Consider the following 16784-nt stretch of genomic DNA (forward strand, 5'->3'; position numbering starts at 1 on the left):
CTCTTGAAATGAGGCACGCCGGTGTGCATACCGAGTTCTCTCAATAGCTAACTGCTGGCGGCTGCCACGGGTGGGCGTGGCTAACGAGCTGACACAGCGGCTGTGTCTACTACCGCGCACTTAACGAAGTGCACTGCGTCGCTGATGAAGTGCTGTCTCAAATGGAACACTTACGTTAACCACTTGGCGGAAGTGACGGACGCAAATCTGTTCACGGCACCCGCGAAATTAAGCCGGGAGTGACGTATGCAAATCTGCTTGTGATACCCAAACCCTTAAACTGACCAAATGAATGCACTTCTTGCCCTCTTGTTGTCCCTTGTTTACCTTTCTCCACCCCATGTGGAAACTGCGATACCTCCACAATCGCGGCAGGAGCCTCCGCCTTCTGGCTGAAGTCGAGATGGTATATGTAAATTTAATTGTGATTTTGCCTTACCTTCACAGCATAGCTTCATGTAGTAGTTGCAATTAAATTCTCCTCGCTAGGTATGCTAAATTCTCAATTATCTTTGTCAGAAGTAGCCTTCTTCTTTGCAATCCACATACACACCATATGGAAATAAAACATGACAAATCTGTACATGTTTGTCCCTAGATTCAATTAGTTTTAAGAATTATCCACTGAAATGATAGGCATCATCTGCTTGAATTCACACAGTAATAGGCCTACTTTGACTGACTGTACTTTTATACACATCTCTGTTGTAGTGAAGTTTACCCTGATACAGGAATCAATTAGCAATTGAACACACAGGCATATTAATTATTGTTACAAACATGCATCAATTCTAATATAAATCAGAAAACGCAATAAAAGACTACAAAATAGAATGACAACATTTTATTGATAAAATGACTTACATATTAATATAATCTTCCCCTCCCCTCCCCACACACTCTACAGCAGCCACCCAGTCCCAGGCGGCGCTGCCGTATCAATGTTGCAATGCCACTGCTGGCGTTGTATTTTGATGGCCACAGTGACATGAGGGTGGACTTCAGGCTCACCGAGAGTCATTCAACGCCCTCATGGCTGTGCTGGGCACTGACTGACCACGGTTGGGGCCCCGAGATCTCCTGTCTAGTTTTTATTTTTTGGCTTGCCAGCGCCACCTCCTATCGGGTGGTGGCCAGGGCCTTCGACAGGCCCCGGGCTCAGTGCATGATGCCAGGGTCCTGAATAACAGCCCCATCTTCTATGAGCAGTCATCCCCTCCACCAGGATACTGTATCCTTGGGGATGGTGGCTATCCCTGCCTGTCCCAACCCATCTGCCTCATGACCCCCTTCAGGCAGCCTGTCCACCTCCAAGCACGCTACAACTGCTGCCTGTCAAAGGCGAGGTGTGTTGTGGAGAGGTCCTTCGGGATACTGAAGACGCGATGGCGGTCCATCTTCTTAAAGGCCCTGGAGGTGGATGTGAGGTGCCAGAGGTCATTGGAGCCAGATGCAGATGTCGGGAGGGCAGCAGAGGACCAGCACCTCCAGGAAACGTCTCTGGGGCAGGAAACAGAAATAGGATAGCCATTCAGTGCTCTGTCCCAGACCACGATTACATTTAAATTAATACATACATACACGACATTAAAAAAACAACACAACGATGATTGAAAGCTACAATTATTTCTAGAAGGATAAGCTTAGATAGCTATCGTAACGGTATTAATTATCGGGCGGCGTGTGGGCAAACGTTTGCGGTGTCATGTTAACCCGTTATTAAACTGAGCATATCCATTGTTAATCCATTATTAAAATTGCTATTTCGATTGGTTAACAGAACAGCCGTTGTTTAACACTGTCCGATGACTGACATAGCTATCTGTCGTCGGACTTGCCGCTGGAGCAAGCGCCTGGAGCCCGCCACCTGCCCCGGCTCGTCAAGCGAAAAGTGTCCGATAAAAGTGCACCTTCGTCGGACTGGCCGGGTGGTGGATTAGCCAGCTAGTTTATCATAACTGCCATGCAGATCCAATGGCATCTAATGCTACCTAGGTATGCTCACTAATCTGAGAATGGCATGTTAGTAGTACATTGTAATACCAGTACAATGTGTAATTACCGCTGATACTTACATTTACGGTCTGTAGCTTCGTGGTCTACCGCTTGTACTGTCCGCCATTGTTTTAGAAATAAAATGAAAAGCTGGCGAAAGGGCTCCTCCTCTTCCGCTACGTGGCCAAGATGGCGGCCGTTTAGGGCGAGTAGTGTCCATCGTTTTACACTACATTTTTTGCCCGTTTGCAGTGCACCATCCGGGTACTTTCAGTGCACTGAATTCTGCTGGTTTTTTCAGTGGCGCACTTCGAACACTGAAAGTCAGTGCTCGAAGTGCTCAAGTGCGCGGTAGTAGACACAGCCAGCTTGTCCTGGGGCTCTGCAGCAGAGAAAGACACGTGATCTGAAAACTGGCAACTAAGATTAATTTTAGATGCAGCATCAGCAGGTGTTTGCAATGTGGTTCTAGGCATAGGTCTGAAAGAAAATAACGATTCAATTGTTTTATTAAAACAGATTCTGAAAGTGTAAAAAAAGGGCTTATAAATATTATGATAGAAGTTGAGAATCCCATAATCGTTCATGTGTCATAAGTCACTAAGATCTGGTGCTGAATTTTAAAATGTTTTACTTCTTGAAAATGTATCCAAATTATTAAAAATCCGTAATGTTATTTGGTATCAAAAACGTATGACATTTAGGGATTTCTGCAAGAATAGCACTTTTGTTGGTGATATTAGGATAACGAGCATGTCAATATACCAAGGTAAACCAAACATCCTCTGAATGTCCTCGGTCTGTTGTTTGTGGTTGTACAGTTTCATGATCCTAGAGATCACAACATGTATTTGTGTACAGTGACGAGTTCAAATAGAACTATGTAAAATGGCTATTATGAGTATACATCATTAGACATGCTTCCAGTCATATTCCAAGACCAAGACCCCATGCAGACGTAGAGAAGAGGCAACAAATAACACATGTACACTACATGCAAGCTACTTTATGGTTATTGCCACAAACTGCATGGGATTATTATAAAGTAGGACAGTGGTTCTCAGCCTTTTATCAGGGGGGAATTACCCCATAACCAGCACAAAGCATTTTTGGTTGAACAAATGTAATACACAGCACTGTGCCATCAGTGTCAGATATAATATAGAAATTCAGTTTATTAATTTGCACTTGAATATTTATTAAATCACTATTTTTAAAGGATTTTTTGAATTAATGCTAATTGTATATATTAATCTCGCATACCCCCATTTGAGAAACCATTGTGTTACACACTGAACTTAAACTTAAATTGTATTGAATATTTTTTAATCGATGCAAATTTTAAATATATGTCTTTTAATCTAACGTAAAAACATCTCCCATTTGAGAACCACTGGAGTATAGGGCATGCCTGGAAAAGGCAGACTCATGGGAGCCATACACATTTCATGAGGTGACAGGTCTAGGGATGCCTTTGAAAATCACCATGCCAGTTAGCATGACATAGTAATGGATTAGTTAGGTCTTTTAGTTCCATTTGATACCAGTATCTTCACACTGGCATCAAGGCGGAGTCCGTTACAGATTCAAAGAATGTCTTGGATTATCTTGAGTATGACTCTATTATTCCAGTAATCCTATCAGATTGTTTCCCATTTCAACTTCTCATGCTGAGGTTTGAGTTGTGAAGGCACCTGCACATATTCTCAAAGCCTGAAACAATGTTGTATAAAAAAAGGAATTTACTATTGACCAATACATTTTCTTTATACCCTTTATTTCATCACCCCCGACTGTCTTTTCTTGGACAATCAAAGAGAAATGACCTAATTACCTGCCAACATTTAAAATGCAATGCTGACATTGGAAGAACCACCACTGTATAGATTGGGATTTCAGGAATATTAATAATTTATTTTCTGAATTATGTTGATTGTGCAGGAACTAAGATATGTAAATTATATTGAAATACATTTATGTCAATGCTTGAGTCTCCCTCTTGGTGATTTAAGAGAGGTTTGCGTACAACGTTTAGCTGAATAAAATAAAGACTAAATTAAAAGAGTTAAACAATCTCCTGTCAAAACGAAGTCTCTGTGTGCCGACGGAACGCCGCTTCTGACATATTATAGCAAATTACTTATGAGACTAAATGTGTGGCTAACATTTTGACACAAATTGGACAATACATTTCTCTGTTCAACTGGGAATACATAAATCCGAGCTTTACGTCATAGCATGAACGCATCATTAAACGTGTCTCATTTCCCAACTTCCTGCTTCCACCGCAGAAGCTGAAAGACTGAACGAAAACAAGATGCGATAGTTTACCTTCACCGATGAGCTGTGATCAGTGACAGCGTTGTTAACGCGTCTCTTTTTTCTCCTCCTGCTACTGTAAATGTCACATCTCTGTACCGGCGGCGTTTGGCACTAAATCAAAACTAACCATGCAGTTCTCCCCCACCAACGGAGACTTTACGTTCGTCTCTTCGACAGAGGCTGAAGGTAAGCTAAGGCTAGCGGGCCCGGAGCTACATTGATGAATCGGTGAACGGGAGCCCGGGTCACGGGGTCACGGGGTCAGTCGCCCGGGTTCACACGGCAGTCTGTCCGAAACACACGGACTGACGTGTGTGGGTCGACGTGGTGCTATTCCACATAGCCGCTCCTAACGTCCCCTATGTAGACGCAGGCTACCGTTAGCGCTGCTAACTCGCTAGCTCAGGACCGATACGCGTCGTCCACAAACAAACAGTCCGACTGTTTTTGACATCTTGCTTATGGTCCGCGTCACGAGGCCATTAAAATAAGACCCTGAAGACGAACTCTGTACCATTTGGGATCCGGTCTCTTGTAAACACTGGTCACTGACAAGCTTCACGCCACCCCTCGAGTACAATTAAAATGATATACTATAACCATAACCAAATAACACAATGTAAAATACAATGCTATAAACTGAGAGAACATTTACTCTAATCTGGATCCAAAGCAAGTACATGCTCCTACAAGCTGGAGAGTAAAGAGCTTAAGGGTTAATATATATATATGTATCTATGTATATATATATATACAGGACTGTCTCAGAAAATTAGAATATTGTGATAAAGTTCTTTATTTTCTGTAATGCAATTAAAAAATTATTAAATATTAAAAGAATAAAAGGCTTGCAATATTTCAGTTGATTTGTAATGAATCCAGAATGCATGACATTTTTGTTTTTTTAATTGCATTACAGAAAATAAAGAACTTCATCACAATATTCTAATTTTCTGAGACAGTCCTGTATATATATGTGTGTGTGTGTGTATATATAGATATATGTGTGTGTACACTGGACATAAGGGTAGATGGAGGAGGGATGTCTTCACTGACATGTTGGATAGGGAGGATGCATATTGAATTAAAGGACTGTTTTACAGTAGAGCTTCAAACAATGCCTACCTTTTGCTATTGATGAAGCCAATTGTCTCCCTGATTAGTTGACCACTCACTTGGTCCAGAAAACCCTGGATAGAAGATACGGAAAACTACTCAGTTCAAGATGATGAATGTCCTTATCTTTTTTTTGGACAGTTAAGTCCAAATGCAATTATATTAAATGTACAGGAAACGTAGCACAAACGCACATTGTCCAAATATTTGACACTTCATTTTCAGTTGATTGACTGATGGTTTCAGCTCTCGGTTGACGTTTTTCTACTCTAATGTTAAATGATGTTTTCGAGGTACTGATATAAAATAGTTATTATAAATTAGGCGCTTGCAAAAGATGGATTTTTAAAACTTGAGCTCCATGTGTAAATTGCTGTATGTATGCGTTTCCTGTACCGCACCCATCTATAATATTAATAATAATTAGGGCTGTCAGCGTTAACGCGTTAATCTATGCGATTAATTTGGCCGCGTTAACGCACTAAAATATTGTAACGCAATTAACGCAAGTTTTTTTTTTTTTTTTTTTTAAACCGCGGCAGTACGGTTTGACACTGTTTCCGTTTTTAAAACAATCATTTCTCCGCGAAAATAAGGAGCAGAAATCAGTTTAAACTCGTGGATGAATCAGTCAGGTTTCCTCCTGCTCCTCCTTCCTCCCGTCTCCCCCTCTGATACACAGATGAACGGAGGGGCGACGTGTCGGGTGACGCGGCGCGGAAAGAACGCGACACACGAAACCTTCAACGTGATTGGTCAATCCGTTTGTCTGTCAACATTTCGGGGGGGGAAAAAACCCAATGAACACTCAGTAAATCACAAAGGACCTCCCACCTCACAGGTTAGGCTCATTTAGCAGCCTGTCAGTCAGAGAACCAGAGGACACGGCGCGAGGACAATGAGCCTTATTTCAGAGCTGAGATTGTTCTGGAATGTTTGATGTATAACACGTGGGGGTGTGTCACATGCAAAAGACTTTAAACGGTGAATTTAATTTATTTTGTAAAATGTATTAAATGCCCCCAGCCTCCAGAGGGTTAACGTGACATTTGAATGTCAGTCAGTTACCAAGGCCACTGGTTCTGCTGTTCAGTGTTAAAGATGACATGGCCAATGGGGTCTCAATATACTTTTTTTTTTTTTACTAATCTGATGTTTCACTGAAGAAACAATTTATCATCCACGATATTAAATACCTCGCTGGCACTTTATATGTAGGAGCCTCTTTGAAAACACAGCTCTGTGTGAAGTTTTGTCTTTAAAAAGAAGGGAAACACTTTTAACCCTTGTGTTGCCTTCGGGTCATTTTGACCCGATTAAATATTTAACCCTCCCCCGCCTTTGGGTCATTTTGACCCGATTCAATGTTTCACCCTCCTGTTACCTTTATATTTACTAACATATTTTACCCTTTGGGTTCAATTTGACGCCAGCAATTAAAACCTCCAGAAAATTATTCGAATTAATATTGTTTTCCAAGTTTAAGTGTGAGGCACTTTATGTTTGTTTGTTGACTACCGAAAGAACACCGACATTAAATATTGAATGGGGTCAAATTAACCCGAAGGCGGCAGGAGGGTGTAATATTGATTCGGGTCAAAATGACCCGAAGGCAACACAAGGGTTAAACGGTGAATTTAAATTTTTTTGTAAAATGTATAAAATGAGCCCAGCCTCCAGAGGGTTAACGTGACATATTTGAATGTCAGTCAGTTATCAAGGCCACTGGTTCTGCTGTGTTCAATGTTAAAGATGACAGGACCAATGGGGTCTCAATATACTTTTTTTTTTACTAATCTGATGTTTCACTGAAGAAACAATTTATCATCCACGATATTAAATACCTCGCTGGCACTGTATATGTAGGAGCCTCTTTGGAAACACAGCTCTGTGTGAAGTTTTGTCTTTAAAAAGAATGAACTTTTAACTTTTAACTTTTAATTGCGATTAATCGCAATTAATCGCGATTAATCGCGATTAATTAATCGCAATTTCAAAAGGTGCGATTAATTAGTTAATTTTTTTTAATCGATTGACAGCCCTAATAATAATACATTTAATTTGTATATTGCTTTAAAGGGCTCTCAAAGGCACTCTATGTGGTAAAGACAGAAAGAATAGAAGCAATAAAAATATAAACAAGAGAGATGTAATAACGGTAAGGAAACAAAAACATGCGTCACTAGCATCCCAGGTTCAAAGCAGATTTGAATAAATGAGCTGTGTTATGATGATTTAACTCTGCAAACAAACGTGTTTTTCCACAGAGCTCAGCGGCACCATCAGCGCCCCGGATATTAAGCTGAACGTGGGCAGCGAGAGCGGTAAAGATCCATATGCCACCACCTTCCTGCGGCAGCGGGGCTACGGCTGGCTGCTGGAGGTGGAGGAGGACGAGAGCGAAGAGAGCAGCAAACCTCTCCTGTGAGTACATATTGGGCCTTTTTTTTATAAAACATTTTTCTTTTTGACATTTAACCCTTGTGTTGCCTTCGGGTCAATATGACCCGATTCAATGTTTTACCCTCCTGTTACCTTTATATTTACTAACATATTTTACCCTTGAGATCAATATGACCCCAGCTATTAAAATCTCCAGAAAATTATTAGAATTAATATTGTTTTCCAAGTTTAAGTGTGAGGTACTTTATGTTTGTTTGTTGACTCCCGAAAGAACACCGACATTAAACATTGAATCGGGTCAAATTGACCCCAAGGCGACAGGAGGGTTAAATATTGAATCGGGTCAAAATGACCCGAAGGCAACACAAGGGTTAAAAAAACAACTTGATAAATGCATGCCAACGGTCGAGTATCATCTGTCAGCGGGCAGCGTTTATGAATCTGGCTGTACTTATGACAGCTCTCTCAATCCTTTTAGTGGCTGCGACAAAAGTCTTGAACAGGAACTACCCTATCATCAATCATGCATCTTTAAAGTATGATAACAGTGCACACTGACATGCAAAACAGCTGATGGGCTTTCATAGAAACTTCATTCACATATCATGGCCACACAGTTTGGAATATTATTGGTAGGGCTGGGCAATCAATCAAAAAGTTATCAAAACCAACAGGTTGGCTCTTGAATCAACCGGATTCCATCTGGTCCATTTTGTTTCAGTAACTCGTCCCTTCATCGAGGTTGTCTTCCCGCTGCTTGTTTCAGACGTACAACAAAGACAATGTCTCTGCACACTCTTAACATCCAGCTGAGGAAATAATGAGATAGCAGACACGCAAGTTTATTCAAATTTATTTTCTTACCATTTTTGATTGTCACAAAAGATTTGAAATGCAACCCAATTTTACCGTTTTTACAAACCGATTATTTTTATTTTCCATACATGTTACCCAGTCGTTTCTCATGAGCCATGATCATCTGTGCATTGTTCAGTACATTAAAGTAAGGCCGTGTCCACACCTCGACTTTTCCATTTTTAAATCGCATATCTTTTGCCGAGTGTCTCGATTATCGACCGACTACCAGCTTAGTTCCACTTGGATGACTGGTTGATGACTGGTTGATGACTGGTTGATGACTGGTTGATGACTGGTTGATGACTGGTTACAGGAGTTGCTGACCTTGTTGTCAATACTAGCAGCTGCTGTGCAGTAAAATTCTGATTTATAATCCTACCGCTGCCGACATGCGGAGGAGGCAGCTGTTATTGGAGCGCCGTTATCAGCTATAATGTGATTGAAGTCCCTGTTTGTGGCTTTGAGGAGGACGACACACACAAAACGGAGGACTTTCCTTTTCTTATTAATGGTATTTAGTTCTGTAAAACTATTGTGAAGTTCACAAAGAAACTGTAAAAGAGTATAAATGCTCTCCAGTACAACAGGGAACAAAACTGAGGGAATGAGAGAAACTCTCACTCATCAAATCTATTGACCCATGATCTAGTAAAACTTTGGTTTGTAAGTGTTCATTTTTAAGTATGTTAGAAAGATTATGTGTGTGAGAACGAGTGCGAGACCTGCAGCCTTGTATCTAAGTTTGAAAACATTCCAGGAAAGGTTTGTTAAATATCAAGCATTACCTTTTTTTTATTATTAAAGAGTACAACAATACTACGTCGTTTTTTCTGTTCCTAAGCAACTACTTCCTGTTTACAGCACCAGCATGCCCAGTGTACGCGAGTAGTCATGTGATATTTGTTTTCAGGTGTGTTGGTATGGACGGAAATCATTTTTTCGCAAACGATGCTGAAACTCCCGTTCGGATGACGATCATTTAAGATTTAGTCACTGTTTATTCAACGTGTGTTACAGTCGGAGGTGTCGGGACTACAAAAAACACTCGGCCCGCTCGCTGTTGCGCAATGTTGTCACAGCGGGAAGCCTCTCTTACAGTACCTCCATAAACAATCTCGGCTGAGTAAAGGGCCGATGGACAGCTGATGGACAGCTGATGGACAGCTGCTGCTGCTGCTGACCCCCAGAACAAGCATGTTTCACTTCACGCCACATCCCAGTCAGCAGCAGCAGCCATGGAGTGTGTGTTGGTCTCTGGTGTCGGACAAAGAGCTCCGTCAGCCCTGTCGTTGTTGTCCCACTGATTTTCTTTTGTGTCGTCTCAGTGCAACGCTCGTCATTGTAACGCCGTCTTGTCTGTGTGAGAAGGGAGGAGCTGGACATTGACCCGAAGGACATCTATTACAAGATTCGATGTGTGCTGATGCCAATGCCATCACTGGGTTATAACCGGCAGGTGGTCCGAGACAACCCGGACTTCTGGGGCCCTCTCGCCGTGGTGCTGCTCTTCTCCATGATCTCCATCTATGGACAGTTTCGGGTGAGCAGTGAACACCAATCGACACCACTCTGTCCTCCGTCATCCTGTTCTGTCTATTGGCCCATTTCCACTACGGGAACTTCCCTTACGAAGCTGGCGTCTCCAATTTAGATATACATCATAAAAGAAGCTTATATGATAATATTGGGTCCTTTTTATGTACCGTTTGGTAGGCTCCCCCACCCCAAAACACACACACACACACTTGCTGCAACTCCATCAATGATCTATAAATGTAGATCACCTGGGTAACAAGTATCAGTATTGCATCATCAGCTCCAAATCCACTGGCTGAAAGCCAGCCTGAAAATGAAGAACATCTGAAACCACAGCTGTGGGACCCTGTTCAGAGCTGATGGTGCGTTCAAGGGACTTGTTTCATGCTGACTCCCAGACACTCGCTTTTTTCCCCAGTTTTTCCCCTGCACATAGTATGATCCTTTCATTTATATTTAATCTCGTTTCATCTTTTTAATGTCCCCCGTTGGTCTAATGCGTACCTGGTAGCTGGCGCTGTCATCGTCCCCGTTGTGATGCAACAATCTGTCGTGTTGTCCAGTTGCAACTGGCAGTTCTGGTGCTCACACCGGAAAGTACCTGGAACTTTCATTTCCAGTTTTATCAGTGGAAACAAAGGCAGTATCTGTGCCAATGGACACACACAAAGTTACGTTTGTTTAGTTCCTGGCGTTGAACCGGCCGTTGCATCACTCACATTCTCGAATAACATTTAGCAGAAAGCAGCGACTGTTGGCCTGTTCATGCTCTGGAGTTAATGAAGTGGTTCTCAAACTTTATGTCACGCCCCAACCAAATGGTCTGTGCTAACTTTTTATCCTCCATCTGCTTTTTCAAATAGTAGAATAAAGAAAATTGCCATCACTTTCAAGTTAAACCAACTGTGCAATCACTTTGTGAGAACCATGCAAATAAAGTTATATATGTGCAAAAAAGCACACTGGCAAAGAAATAGCTTAATGTGAGTACAATTAACCTGTTTTACACTGGATATCTTTTCAAGATAATGACCATAAGTGCAACCTGTAAAAAACAAAACAAGTTCAACTATTTATATACATTTTCAAAACCATAATGTGCAACCTGTGCAGAACAAAAGAAATGCAGTGTGTCAAGTGTTATTAGTGGCTCCAATGAGCCTGCTTTCCACTGCATATTTTGTTTTAAACTGGCTTGATACGGCCACTATCAATTCATGCTCAATGTTTTTAGCTTTTGTTTTGAAGTGGAAAAGCCGATCTCACGGAGAATGGCTTTTGGCAAAACGCCAAGAATCAGCGAATCAACAAGAATCTTGTGTAACGGCGTAACGTAAACATGTACACGAAGGTAAAGGCATTTTGCCATATATTTATTACCTTCGCATTCTGCGGAAGGTTATGTTTTGATCGCTGTGTACGTATTTATTTATTTGTATGCGTGTTATTCGCATAACTCAAAGTATGAAACCGAATCGCATGATATTTGGTGGGATGATTGGTTATTATCCGGGGACCATTTGATTAGATTTTGGGATCGATCGGGTCAAAGGTCAAGGTCATGAAACGGTCAACATCTTTTTACCATAGCGCGGTCAATTTTTATCCAATTGGCATGCAACTAATGCCAACATGTTCACGTGACATCAAGCTCCCCACACTCTCATGCCAAGTACCAAAAAAGTGGCTGCGGCGAAGGTATGCGCTCTACCGAGTGCCCGTTCTAGTTAATGACTTAGTTTAATGTCCGTGTACTTTGAACTTGTTTCGAAGTTCTCACTAAAGCTTTTTCTGCATTTCCTCCTGCGCCTGTAATACCACTGCGCCCCACTAGAGGGGCGTGCCTCACAGTCTGAACCACTAAGTTAAAGGTAGAAACCCGCAGCTTGCATTTTTAAAGACCTCCGAATTCCCTGTAGTGCCATATTCGTGGCGCTGTTCCTTTTCCACATATGGTTGCATATGTGGATGGTGTGGAAGTCAGTGAGTTGTCATGGTAACGCCTCACAGTTTTCAGTAAGGACACTAAACTCTGCTTCTTCTTCTTCTTTATTTGCAGGTTGTGTCTTGGATCATCACCATCTGGATATTTGGATCACTAACGATCTTCCTGCTGGCTCGTGTTCTCGGTGGTGAGGTAAGTGGCGCTGACGCCCACCTTATCACCTGCAGCTAGTCGAAGTGACTCGAACTAGTTCTGACGGAGTCCATTGTTCTCTTGAGCAGGTTTCCTTCGGCCAGGTCCTCGGTGTGATCGGATATTCCCTTCTTCCTCTCATCGTTATAGCCCCGGTGCTCTTGGTGATCGGAGGCTTCGAGGTGGTTTCTACACTAATCAAAGTAAGTCAAGGACCACCAAAACCATCTGATGCTTATTTTTCATGCCGTGTAAAAAAAGAAAATACAGCTTTTTTCATAAAACTAGATGTGTGTGGTTATTTTTTTATTTTATATTCCAGCTCAGAATTTATTTGTTAAATGTGTTTTTAAGAGCATTTATTTACTCACGAAAAAGAACAGTGCATTGATAAGAGTAGCTGCTTGCAGTGAAGCTTTCCTAAAGGTACCTCTCCCTACCTGAAGGTAGCAACGGGAGGGCTGAGCGGAGGGGTATTCACTGGGTCACCACTAGATGTCACTAAATCTCACACACTGCTACTTTAAATCGGTCAAAAGTCTTACTGTCGGTAAACGGCGAAGCTGTTGATTATTAATAACATCCCTAATAATTACACCCGCAAAGCAATAATAGGAGCAGCATTCAGGTGCACATTACCTCCGTGAATAAACGAGACGATTCTTTCCTGTCTGCTCTTTCAGCTGTTCGGAGTGTTCTGGGCGGCGTACAGCGCTGCTTCCCTGCTCGTCGGAGATGAATTCAAAACGAAGAAGCCCCTCCTCATTTATCCCATTCTCCTTTTGTATATCTACTTCCTGTCATTATATACTGGTGTGTGACTGGATGAATTGAAACTGGACCTTTTCATGGACACTGACCCAGGTGTGGGGCGGAGGGGTCAAACTACAGAACCAGGATTTTTCTTCTTCTTTTTTTTTTTTTTTTAAAGGTGTTTATTGCTTTTTTAACTGCATTAAATTGTAGACGGTGGGATTGTTAGGAATATATAACAATGTATATAGTTGTGTCCCTCATGTCTTCGGTCAATAAAATGCATATGCTTTTACAGCTGAACCGTCAGGATGCAGAGATTCTTGTCAACAACAACAAAAAACGCTGTGAAAACGACCCAGTGTTCTAGATTCATTTAGTGGTTTCTTTAAAAAAAAATCTGGATCCAACTGAAGAATGTGGTGCCAAATGTGTGGTGTTCATGCTGAAGGAAGACTCCAAGAGAAGAGATGGCGCCACACAGAATAGAAGACATTGTGGAGCTTCATGTTCTGAAAATTGTTGTGTGTACTAAGAGTGTCCATCGTACTTTTTTTATTTTTGACAGGCTTGTTTTCTTAATTTATGGAATTCAGCAGCCGAAGCAAGTGGACTGGGGCAGTTAGGGGGGATATGAACTATTGTCTGCTCAATGTGGTGCCTTGTTTTCACGCCCTCGAGTCCTGTTTAATACAGGAATATAATCATTTGATCAACAATTACAGTAAATTCATAGTTATTTGGCACTTGAACATCTAGTGTTTCCTTTTTCTTTCGTTATAGCCACGACGTACGTACAGTGCTGCAGGAATGAGTCCTGAAACTGGAAATGAGTCGGCGTTCTTACACTTTGTCTCTCCATGTTTTATTTGTTTTTGTGTTAGATGCCTGAAATAAGGCCTGTGGTTTTGTGCTACAGAATAAAATACGCCGGTAAGTATCCTGCTGGTGAATTTATAGATTTTACGTGTTTAAAAAAAAAAAAGACATAAAAGTCTAAATGGTGACATGTTCCTTTTACAGCTTTTTGCTGTTGGCCATTGCATTACACTTTTACACCAATTAGTATGCATTATAAACCTATGTTTGCCACAGAGCGATAATCCCAAATCCCCCATGGACTTTTATTGAGGCAACCAGTGAGACGCTCACTTTTACACAGACATACGTCATCCCTGCAGCTTGATGCCGTGACAGCCAATAGGTGACAAACCCCCATTAGTTTGTAAGAGCTTTTTCCTGGTCCCTAGAATTCAATTCAGTTTATTTTGAATAGCCATTATCATAAATTGCATATTTGCCTCAGAGGGCTTTACAATCCGTACACATAGACGTCCCAGGACCTCACATCGGATCAGGAAAAAATCCCCAAAAACACTTTCACAGGGGAAAAAACATGCATTCTCATTCTCTGTGAAAAGGAACTCGAGCACAGCATGTCTCCGGGTCCGGAGGCCAAGACACTGAACCCCAAATCACTCCCGATGTCAGGCCAGCATGACAAGTGAAGCACTGGATGAAAGAGATTTATAAAGCATTGTGAGGCTGTACGTGGAGACGGCTGTAGCTCGATGCATGTGTGACATCAGTCATACTGGCGGTTTGTCAACAGGAAGACAAAAGATCTTTCTGGAATTGTCTCACATCCACATAATAATTTTCTTTTTTATCCTCCACTGTGAGCTGTCCTTTGTGCATTGCATTGTGGGAGGAAAGTCCATCAACAGCACACTTTTTAAAAAAAAGGCCTGTATGTCTGCTGTCTGGTTGGAGTATCCACTTTGTCCTTTTTAGAGTGTGAACACAGTTCTAAAAGATGGCGGAAAATGTGAGAATTGCCATTCGTTTACTATGTTGTCTAATTTCATCTTTATTTCGGACTCGCATAAGGTGAATTTCAGGCAAGCAGTGTGTAAACAGAGATGCACATATACATAACACCACAACATACACATGTAAACGGTCAAATAATCAGGATGATATTCTCTCATTAGATGTGTTAGTAGATCTGCCGGCCAGGCAGGGTTAAAGATTGGATTCATTTTATAGTCATTGCACAGAGTACAGAGACAACGAAATGTATTCTCTGCATTTTACCCATCCTTAGTTATTAAGGAGCAGTGGAGCGCTCGGGGAGCGCTCGGGGAGCAACTGGGGGTTCAGTGACTTGCTCATGGACGCTTCGACTTGCAACTATGGGGAGAGCGGGGATCGAACCGACGACCTTGGGGTTGCAGGACGACCCTCTTACCCCACTGAGCTACAGCTCAGTGTGCTCTTAAAACAACCATCACATTAGTCCAGTTACTTTGTTGAGTCTTGTAACACATTCAACGGGCTGATGACACAGTGGACAGTGGTTGAAGTCAGCTGGTAAAAACGTAGATATCTAAAACTTTGGAAGCATCGTTTACATTTGCATGGGATCTGATTTACACTACTGCACTATATAAGTTGCTGTACTTTTCCAGTTAAATAATGTGTGCAAAGAAACAGTCAGCCTGACTCACTTTCTCCTGGAACGACAGTCTTAAACCACTTGTTTAGTTCTTCACTCTCGTAAAAAACGACACAATCGAATTCTCTGAATGTAAATAAAATGTGCATTCTTACTAATAACTTCACAAACACAACTAATAACTGATGGAGGCAAATTGATATATAAATGCGATGTTGAATGAGCCCAAGGGATACAGCAGTGAACTCCTGGTATATGAAGGAGGCCCGCCGTATTTACCAGGTCAAACCAAAGAGATTGAATTAATGCACCGTTGAAGTTGATATTAATAATATTTTGATGGAAGATCCTATTTGTTATTTACGTTTCTTAACTAGCATCAACCTCACTATTAAAAAAATGCACCTGGCAGTTCTGATGGCAGTTGAGCTGCCTCTGGTCCAACGGAGCGACTCGGCTTGATTCCATCTCCCCATTTCAGAAGGCTGGAGGATGATACCATCTTTACCCACCCCCGCTCACATCTTGTCTGAGCAATACACAGATGGTACTGCAGTTGCCGCCTTGTGGTTCCGGAGCGATTGCTACTTTCTGATGGTATTCTTGTGAAAGTGACGACCAAAACAGCACACGCTCTTTGAGTCGGCCTAAATGTAATGCAACATGAGAAAGCCACTTCAAAGTAAAAGGTCAGTTCAGCCGTATCCACTGTTGAAATCAACTGCCCTGTGCTCAAAATGATGACCATGTAGAGGGACAGCATTCATCCTACACACGAGGAACATGAAACGTTCAGTTAATGGCAGCATTGTCCATCCCTTGCAGCTAGCAGCTTGGCGACAACACAAAGTCAGGTACAGTTGAGGCAGATGCTTGAGGATTTCATATGTTTCATATGTGCTATAGGCTTATAGGCTGCTGGGGGACGTTTTAGGATAGACTGAGCACCTCTCTCCTCTTCTCTCTCTACTGATGGAAAAATGTACATCTCTCCATTGCACATTACTAATTCTACTCCTTCCCCGGAGTCTTTGTGACTTCTCGCCTCACAGGGTCCATTGGACCTGGTTGTGTCTGGAGCTGGTCCTGACTCCTTGCCCCTGCTTCCTGCATCCAGCCCCTGGCCTGGACCTGGCCTCCTTCCCAATGGCCCCGCCTCCTTCCCTGTGCCTCCTGCCTCAGAGGCCGACCTCATTGGTCTGGCCT

At 42.1% G+C, this 16784-nt stretch overlaps 1 protein-coding gene and 2 long non-coding RNA genes across 3 annotated transcripts; 2 read left to right on the forward strand and 1 right to left on the reverse strand.

The window, feature by feature from the left end:
- The first annotated feature begins 4 nt into the window (after nt 1–4).
- On the forward strand, nt 5–1174 carry LOC130207284 (uncharacterized). Its single transcript, XR_008834266.1, has 2 exons — nt 5–406; nt 908–1174. It is a non-coding gene; the product is annotated as an uncharacterized LOC130207284 (long non-coding RNA).
- On the reverse strand, nt 833–2561 carry LOC130207283 (uncharacterized). The gene is made up of 2 exons (XR_008834265.1): nt 2076–2561; nt 833–1500 (listed from the first exon to the last, which is right to left on the reverse strand). It is a non-coding gene; the product is annotated as an uncharacterized LOC130207283 (long non-coding RNA).
- A 1719-nt stretch (nt 2562–4280) lies between these two features.
- Nucleotides 4281–13429, forward strand: yipf4 (Yip1 domain family, member 4). The gene is made up of 6 exons (XM_056435801.1): nt 4281–4503; nt 7701–7857; nt 10063–10234; nt 12290–12367; nt 12457–12570; nt 13051–13429. Exons 1-6 carry the CDS (start codon nt 4446–4448, stop codon nt 13186–13188), a joined length of 717 nt encoding a protein of 238 aa, XP_056291776.1. The 5' UTR covers nt 4281–4445; the 3' UTR covers nt 13189–13429.
- The last annotated feature ends 3355 nt before the right edge of the window (nt 13430–16784 follow it).

Source organism: Pseudoliparis swirei, chromosome 17 (genome assembly GCF_029220125.1).
Source record: "Pseudoliparis swirei isolate HS2019 ecotype Mariana Trench chromosome 17, NWPU_hadal_v1, whole genome shotgun sequence".
Lineage (NCBI taxonomy): Eukaryota > Metazoa > Chordata > Actinopteri > Perciformes > Liparidae > Pseudoliparis > Pseudoliparis swirei.

Coding starts and splice junctions, on each gene's coding strand:
- yipf4 (XM_056435801.1), top strand. CDS start 4,446: ATGCAGTTCTCCCCCACCAACGGAGACTTTACGTTCGTCTCTTCGACA. Junction 7,858..10,062: donor GAGAGCAGCAAACCTCTCCT/GTGAGTACATAT, acceptor CTGTGTGAGAAG/GGAGGAGCTGGACATTGACC. Junction 10,235..12,289: donor CCATCTATGGACAGTTTCGG/GTGAGCAGTGAA, acceptor CTTTATTTGCAG/GTTGTGTCTTGGATCATCAC.